The sequence below is a fragment of the Eleginops maclovinus genome, chromosome 15, assembly GCF_036324505.1.
Source record: "Eleginops maclovinus isolate JMC-PN-2008 ecotype Puerto Natales chromosome 15, JC_Emac_rtc_rv5, whole genome shotgun sequence".
Taxonomy (NCBI): Eukaryota; Metazoa; Chordata; class Actinopteri; order Perciformes; family Eleginopidae; genus Eleginops; species Eleginops maclovinus.
Window position 1 is genome coordinate 18,528,140 of NC_086363.1, and position 9,513 is coordinate 18,537,652.

At 38.6% G+C, this 9,513-nt stretch overlaps 1 protein-coding gene across 1 annotated transcript; it reads right to left on the reverse strand.

Annotated features, from left to right (window-relative positions):
• Positions 1-2,061: 2,061 nt before the first annotated feature.
• On the reverse strand, positions 2,062-5,906 carry LOC134877357 (gap junction Cx32.2 protein-like). The gene is made up of 2 exons (XM_063902845.1): positions 5,777-5,906; positions 2,062-4,310 (listed from the first exon to the last, which is right to left on the reverse strand). The coding sequence occupies exon 2, from the start codon at positions 4,292-4,294 to the stop codon at positions 3,584-3,586; it is 711 nt and encodes a 236-aa protein (XP_063758915.1). The 5' UTR covers positions 4,295-4,310; positions 5,777-5,906; the 3' UTR covers positions 2,062-3,583.
• Positions 5,907-9,513: the final 3,607 nt, after the last annotated feature.

Genomic DNA, 9,513 nt, shown 5'->3' on the forward strand with positions numbered 1-9,513 from the left:
AAAACATACGGCCAAGGCAACTAAGGAGTGGCTACATTGGAGCCCATTAAGGTGATGGAGGGGCCTAGCAGTCTCCGGACCTCCATCCTATAGAAAATCTGTGGAGGGAGCTGAAGCTTCCAGTTGCCAGTTGGAGTTTGAGAGAATCTGCAGAGAGGAGTGGACCAAAATCCCTCCTGAGATGTGAGCAAACCTGGTGACCAACTACAGGAAACATCTGACCTCTGTGCTGTCCAACAAGTACTAAGTCATGTTTTGCAAGGGAATCAAATAGTTAGTTCCCCAATTAAATGCACATTAATTAATAATTTTTTTTTAATGTAAATTTCTGGATTTTTTTTGTTATATTCTGTCTCTCAGTGTGAAAATAAACATACCATACAAATTACAGACTGTTCATTTCTTTGTAAGTGGGTAAACTAACTAAATTGGTAGGAGATCAAATACTTATTTCCTCCACTGTATTATGTTGTAGAGCAAAATCTATTCAGTTTGTATTAACCACAGATCTTATTTCAGGCAGCTATTCAAAAACGATCAAGGGAAGGGAACCAAAATGGTAATTTTTTAGGACCCATTACTGCACATTTCCTTCTTCAGCGCCTTTAGAGTTTAAGTGAAGAGCTGTGTATTTATTAGTAACTATAGTGCCAGAGACAGAGTAGGAGAGTCAGAAAGCATCCAGACATATCACTTTGCTGCTCTTGTCTGCAGAGGGGATTTGCTAGGATAAAACCCCCAGACTTACAATTACAAAAAAAAACATTTTCCAGATAAACTGTCTCCAGGACATTTGTCTCATTTTCCAGGTGTTTTCCATTGCTTGGAAAGTAGTCCACAATTACCAGTGTTTTCCAGGTTTTCCAGACAGGAAAACACATGCACCGCTACAGACTTATCAGGGAAAATACACAGCCACTCAAGGGTAAAATACACACAGGCTAACACTCTCATATGAACTTGTGACCTCATCCACAGAGGGTGAGGTTAGGGCCCAATCTCAATGTCCCACGTAAGGCCTTAAAACCCTGAGCCTTCAACGACTTCACTTGTGCGAGGGCTTTTAATGCTATAGATATCAAAGGGACAGCACTTTGCAGGGGAATATCACATTAACTCAACGATGCCAAAATATCTTGTATACAACCCCAGACTTCTTTTTTTGATGCCTTACTTAATGGAGCAAAGTTGATAATCAATTAACTAATTTAAGATAAAACAAAGCTGAATAAACTAGCTGTGTAATATAGCCTTTTAAATATTTTGCATATTTTATAATATGCATGTTGTATAGAATATATATTGTAGTAAAATGTGCACGTTTATTACAATTTCTTATGTTTATATAAATATTTCTATTTTATTTGATCTTTTATAGGATATTTGACGTCTGATATCATTTTCTTCCTTTTTTATCCTTAATATGTGTGTTATTACAGTTCCATCTGAAAAACCTGAAACGTTGACTTTAAATAAATGTTTTATGTCATCAGAATTTCACATAACTGCATTAGGTTAATTGAAAGCAAAAATATTAAGTTGAATCTGTTTAAAGGTAATATTATTGTCAACCTGTATTATTGTAAGCATTTCATTGTGTGTATTTGAGTCTTGATTAGTTTTTAAATAATAATAATAAACTGTGGGGTTGAGGCATAAAGTCTCATGAACACCGGCACATTTGTTTCCATTTTCCATCATTTTAAGTGTCCAGGCAGAAGCATTTTGGACTCCACTGACTTTCACATTCACTGCCCTCTGTTGCCATGCTTTTTCCACATGCTAAGAAAGAGATCTGTCCCAGTACTCTCAACTCAGCAACTCTGACTTCCTACAAACACTTCCTCTGGAAATGTGAATGAAGAGAATTGCTCACATTTCCTTAAAACCTTGATAGGATACACTCCCCCCAGGAAAGAGCAATTGAAGAAGAGAGCTTCTCCAATGATGTAAAGACATGCAATATGTGTGTCATTTAATGCAGTTTATTAATGACGGTGACCAAAAGTGTAAATGAACATATATGCTTTTAAATATTGTTTTAAGGCTAAATATGTGAACCTATACTTTAATACAGAACGTTTTATGGGTGCTCAGCAACGTTTTACTAGTTTAATGCCTTGTCTTCTTGTAGACAACACTTGCTGGTATTTATTGAAAAGTACATTGAAGTTGTCAGGAACATCTGCTGGTCACAGCAAGTAATTCTCGCTGTGACCATGCGTCTGACTGGAGTAGATTTAAAGAGGACTCTGCCCCCTGGTGTTTGTACTGCCATCCTACCGACCTGACATACCCTCCTGCTGCACACACACAGAGTAGACTGGGTCTCTTTTGTGATGAATTCTCTGAAAGGGTTTAAAACATTTCACATATGTGTGTGCAAAATGAATGTGTGGACTAAGTTTTTTAATATAAAGAATATGGAAGAATATTAGGGTCAGGCATGAAGGTGAACAAATAACGTACACGATTTCTTTAATTAATTACCAAGACTTTTATTTCAGGCTTCTAATCAAAATCTCATAAAAAGAAGATTGACTTGTAATGGAGTATTTTAAGAGCATGGTATTTGTACTTTTGCTTAAGTAAAGGATCTTAGTACTTCTTCCAAAACTGGGTATTAGTACTTCTAATAATAATACATTTTATTTGAAGGCGCCTCTCTCGGCACTCAAGGACACCGTACGAGAAAGGATATGTTTATTTCTTCCACCACTGCATTTGTGAGCATTTGTGTTTATTATTATTAATTTGTTTACTTTATTTGAACATCATATATATGTTGTATACAAAAAATTTGACGTCAAAAATTACATAAAGTAAATATATAAAAAAAGAAAAGGAAGATACGGTTTCATATTTCAGATTAAACATTTGTTAAATACACAATTACTTTTGACTGCCTTTTTATTCATCATTTTTTTAATAGTTCTGCAATATTGTTTTAGCTCTTGATAAAACAGTTCAAAATTTGGTCTGGATTCAGCCCATTGCTTTTTGTGAATATGAAATATCCCTAAAAATAAAATAAACTGTACAAAACATCTGCATCCACACTGTCACCTTTGAAGTAAGATTGTCTCTATCCTGGTGTTGTATTTTTACAAAACATTCTACAATACATACATTCATAAAATAAATGGTAACTAATTTCTTCTTGTAAATTACAAAACCTACAGGAATGATAGAAAATCTAAATATCTGCAGTGTCTTTTTGCAGGGTATGCTGTAAAAACTGAAACTTTGACTTGATTTAAGTGTATTATGTCAATGGATTCACATAACTATTAGGTTAGTTGAAAGCAATAATATAATAATATTTTTTTAATTAAACTTATATTTATATTGGGTGTACAATATTTAAAGAAACCTCCTTAACTCTATTACTGAGCAAAAATGTGTTTACAATTAATTTACAAGTGTTCATGAATCAGGGGACCTTGTCTTTACTGACATCTGAGTCTGTGTGTTTGTCCTCACTGACGGGGCCTGTCGGACCCTGAGGGGGCAGGGGCATTACTGGGCAGCCTCCATACTGGTTCCTCCCGGTTCCCCATTCCAGGTTGGAGGTGCACTGCTATCAGAGTGCCTCCTTATAATGATTCCTGGTTTCTCTCCTCCGGCTACACAGCAGGTAAATCATCTCCACGATGTTGAGGAGCACCGAGATGCCGGAAACCACCAGCATGAAGAACACGAAAATGGTTTTCTCACTTGGACGAGAAACATAACACTGGGCACCGCTTAAACTGGCACACGGAGACTTGGTGCAGTGGAAGTAAGGCTCCATGAACGGGGGGCCGTAGATGTAGAACTGTCCCACACAGAAACCCACCTCCAGGAGGATCTTGAACACCAGCTGGGTCATGTAAGTGCAGAAGAGGACGCCCGTTATCTTCACCTTTCCCCTTTCGTCTATGTACTTCAGCCCCTTTGGTGGGGCCCCATCACAGACATCCCGCAGCTTCTCCATCTGCCTCTTCTCTCTGTGGATGATGTGGATCGCGTGGCCCAGGTACACCAGGGTGGGCGTGGACACAAAGGTGATCTGCAGGACCCAGTAATGAACGTAGGATATCGGGAACTTCCAGTCGTAGCAGCTGTGTTGACACCCTGGTTCATGGCTGTCGCAGTAGAACTCAGACACTTCGTCCCCCCAAACTTTGTCCGCGGCAGATCCCAGGACAAAGATCCGGAACAGGAAGAGGACGCTCATCCAGATCTTCCCCACCACCGTGGAGTGAGACTGGACCTTGTCCAACAAAGAGGACATGTAAGACCAGTCCCCCATGGCTGGAAGCTAATGTCTGGAAAAGAGAAGACATTACATTAAGCTGATGCTTTCATCCAAAGCCACTTGGTGGAATAACAGAAAAACAACAGTGAGAATTCTGCAGAATGTACATCCCGGAGAACACACAAATACACTTTATTGAGTCAAGGTTGGCAAAAGGTTAAGAATTATTAGAATTTGTTTTAACTTCAGAGGATGATCAACATAAAAGGAAATGTAAATTTAGGCAGGATTTTGCAAAGACATTTTTAAAGTAGATGTGTATCTCTGTAGTAAAACTAAGGAATTCTTTACCAAATGATTTAAAGGACTGAATGAACATCTTTAGGCTGAAGAAAATGAATTAAGAAAAAATAATTAGACAGTATGAGGATAGGTCACCTGCTTTGCTGATGGTAGATGTTTTTTTGGTTTCATGTTACTATACATATTCTCCCTGCTTCTTTCCAAAATGAGTTACAAAATCTGCTTATAGTGTACATGTGTTGTTTATAATAATTGCCATGAGTGGAGTAACAATTTAACTCTGATAAATAAATCAAATGAACTATGAAGCTACATTCAAGAGCAAGAAAACTATTCTCAGCGCCATCAGTCAAATTAAGTATTTGCAGTAGTCCACAGTAACTTAACAGAGCTAGAGATTATGGGCAGGTTTTATAAAACGTTCAATTTAATATTTTTGCTTTCAACTAACCTAATACAGTGATGTGAAATCTGTTGACATAATACATTTAATTAAAGTCAATGCTTCATATTTTTCAGTGTAGTGATAGGTACATTTTTGGTTCACTGATTAATTATACGCTTACATTAGGTGTTACTTTTGAGAGCAAGATGGCGCCGAGGATGGCTGCCGTGTCTCGAGCTCCTCACCAACTCCACATCTTTATTGTAAATACTCTTCTCTCTTTTTGCACTATTTTATTTATGTTATTTGCACCATGTATGTGGAGTTGTTGGAGGAGCACGCGACATAAGATTTTCATTGCCAACATATACGCTGTATCTGCTGTGCATATGACAAATAAAACCTTGAAACCTTGAAACCTTGAAACCTTGAAACCTTGAAACCTTATTTGCAGTGTTAACTTGGAATCCTGATGTGAACAGTCCGTTAAGTTGCCTTCTCTTAAAAAACCCTTTTGAAAGTTACTTGGGCCATGTTGTAATTGTTTATTGTAAAATAGCCCGGTTAGCTCAGTTGGTAGAGCATGTGGAGCTATATCATGCTATCCACCACTCACAGTGTGGGTTATTTAACTGCAATTCCTAGAAAGTAAGACCTTATTTGATATAATAAGGTATACTTACACACGCAGTATAATTTACATAGAGTCAAGTTTGCAACTAAACAAAGGCTACGGTGGTTATCTAAAATTGTGATGTTTTTGTTTCAAAGTTATCCCTCGTGTGACACAGTTACATGTTAATAAAAGTGTTTTGATTTGAGGTTGGAGAAACATAAAATGTACTCACCAGTCCGGCTTCAGATATTAGAAATATTTGTCTCCATCACACGGGACAACAAAAGCAGCTGTCTTGAAGTCACTTAAGTACTGCTGAGGTGTGAGGTGTACAGTGTGGGTTTGGAGAAACTGACTCAGATCTGCTCCCTTTCAGTCTCAGTGCTTCTTGCTTCACTCAACCTTGTGATCATTTTGCTGACTCTGAATAAAAAAGAGTCACACTCCTTAGAATGTTCCCATCTTTTCTAACCCCTAACCTATCAATCTGACAAGCTGTAATAAGACTTCTCCTACTATATACTGCTACTCTGCTACAGTTCAGAGGCAAATATTCTACTTTTTACTCCACTACATTTAATTTAACACTCACATTTACTTTATAAAATAGCTGATATGAAGGTATGGTATGATGCAATTTTCTACTACTAATCTACACGGTATTTCTAGTATCTACGTTTAGTCTACATAAACAAACTACAATACAAAAATGCTCTTATAAGTATAAAAACTGGATAATATAATATCCATAATAATACAATTATGTGAAAAGATCCATTCTGCATAACAACACTTTTGATAATTTAGTAAATTTAGCTGATAATAAATAAGTGCATTTTGATGCTATACTTCTGTACTTTTACATTTTGAAATAAGGACGTCAACTTGTAATGGAGTATTTTAAGGCAGTTGTTCTTAAAACTGAAAAAAGGGAACAGCAGTTATGTGACTAAAGTAAATCACAGCAATAATGAAACTTTCTGAGCTGAGTCTCATAGGAAGTTTTTCAATCTAACACCAAGTCAGGATCCCAAAGTTATTTTAAAGGAAGTCAAACATTTTAATTAAGGGTTTATTTTAGTTAAGAACTACTTAATTAACAGGGTTGGGAGGGTTACTTTAAAAATGTATTCTGTTACATTACTGGTCACCTTTAAAACAATGTGATCAGTAACCTAATCTGCTGGACTACTGCCCAGTTGCACTCACCTCCATCATCATGAAGTGCTTTGAGCGGTTAGTCAAACCTTTTATCACCTCCTCCCTCCCTGACTCACTGGACCCCCTTGCAGTTTGCCTACAGAGCAAACAGGTCCACGGATGATGCCATCTCCCTCACCCTCCACACTGCCCTCTCCCACCTGGACCAGAGGAACACTTATGTGAGAATGCTGTTCATTGACTACAGTTCAGCATTCAACACCATTGTGCCCTCCAAGCTCATCATTAAGCTCAGGGACCTCGGGCTCAACAGCGTCCTCTGTGACTGGATCCTGAGCTTCCTAACGGGCAGATCCCAGGCAGTGCGGATGGGGAACATCACATCCTCCACCTTGACCCTCAACACCGGAGCCCCTCAGGGTTGTGTGCTCAGCCCTCTCCTCTGCTCCCTGTTCACGCACGACTGCGTGGCCACACACAGCTGCAACACCATCATCAAGTTTGCTGACGACACGACCGTCATCGGCCTGATCACAGACGGCGACGAGACGGCGTACAGAGAGGAGGTCAGAGCCCTGACATCTTGGTGCCAGGACAACAACCTCCATCTCAGCGTCAGCAAAACAAAGGAGCTGATTGTGGACTACAGGAAGAGGCAGAGAGAGGCACACACACCCATCACCATCGACGGGACTCCTGTGGAGAGAGTCAGCAGCTTCAGGTTCCTCGGGGTAAACATCAGTGAGGACCTGACATGGACACATCACACCAGGGTCATATCCAAGACGGCTCGACAGTGGCTCTTCTTCCTCCGCAGGCTGCGGATGCTCAACATGGACTCCAGGATACTCTGCAACTTCTACAGGTGCACCATCAAGAGTATCATGACTGGCTGCATCACCGCCTGGTATGGCAGTTGCACCGCCCTCAACCGTAAGACTCTACAGAGGGTGGTGAAAACTGCTCAGCACATCACCAGGACGGAGCTGCCATCCATGGAGGACCTCTACACCCAGCGGTGTAGGAAGAAGGCCGGTAGGTTCTGTTCTGTCTGCTGCCGCTCTGTGAATGTCTACTCACATCTGTTTATAGTACATATATATATATATATATATATTATACATATCTGCTATAAATATCTGTTTATAGTACACATATCTATATATTATACATTTTATTCTTGTCAAATCTTTGCACTATTTTATTTATCTTATTCGCACCATGTATGTTGAGTTGTTGGAGGAGCCTGGGACATAAGATTTTCATTGCCAACATATGCTGTATCTGTTGTGCATATGACAAATAAAACCTTTGAACCTTTTGAAAATATAAAAGTAATGTTACTTTATGTTACCTTTGGATTACCTCAATATCAAATGCAATGCAAATACAAAACCAAGATATTTAGGATGAAAAATGATTTTATTTATAGGAAAGCCTGCCTTTCATGAAGCATATTCAGTCAGCAGTCTTAACACCAAAAGTGAAACACAATAAAAACAATAGAAAAGTAAAATAAATGTGTGGCTCTGACTTATTATGTGAGAGGGCTTTTCCAGTAAAAGGAAGTTTCTCAGTCATGCAATGAGCAAACATTAATATTCCTAACACAGCATTTTTCTGTCATCAACTCCCAATGTAAGTCATATTTTACCTTTACTCCCATTAGACTGACAAACTTTATACCAGACTGTAAGCACGTACTAGTTTTAAACACTGCTAATGTTAAATACCATGTTGAGTTAGTAGAATACCAGATTAAGCATGTTTGATCGTTTCAATTGATTAGCCCTTCAGTATAACATGTGAACGTAAAAGGCTGTACTGTTGTTTTACAATTTGTATATTTAATATTACCTGCCTGATATTAAGAACTTCTTTCAAGAGTGACCTTATGTTTAAATAATCACATTGGATGTATTATGAGTCAGATTTATGTATATGTAAATGGTGATGTGAAATCAGGACATTAATTCCCAATGTACGGTGGTCGACAGGTGCAAACGCGCTACAATGGCCCAAAACACTTCCATTTGGAGAAAAGCGCTACACTTTAAGAATCGATGCAAATATAAAAGCACAAATGTGCCAAAACATGCAGCATTTAGAAAACATTTACAATCTTGACGAAACATGCACAGTGTTTAAAAAAAGCGCTGCACAACCAAAACACTGCAAGAAGCTCAAAATAAGATGAAAATGGGGACATTAAAAAGTGACACACACAGCTGGGACTGGAGCGCTTGTGGACGTTCAGGATTATAAAGTTGGCCAACTGTTTCTGTTGGCAGTTAGTCTGTTTCATAATTGGAAGTGTTCTATCTGTATATTTGAAAGGACTATATTAGCTATGTTAGCTAGCTAGTTTACAGCAAATCTGCAATAATATGGGAAGGAATCATGAGATCACATTGTCAAAATATGCCGATAAACGTCAAATGACAGTGACAGTGGAAGTGTTTTGGGCCATTGTAGCGCATTTACACCTGTCGCCCACCGTACAAAAGCAACAAATCCTAGAAATGAAGTTAAGCGGTTGACCATCTTAACCGAGCTGGCCAGCTAACACATCAGAGCAGACTTAGCTCTGGTTTCAGACAGAGGGTGATAAGAGGCTACATTTAACTTCAGGATGTTGCTTATGGTTACCTGACATTTTCATGAATGAAACAGATGGTTTAATGTCAGCAGTGGGCAATTAGGTGTCAGTCAATTTAAATATGTCACCGTCACGTTAGGGAGTGTGGGCGGGTTACTGTGACCAATGAAGAATCTGATGATTTCGCAACGTGAGTCTCAATAATAAGA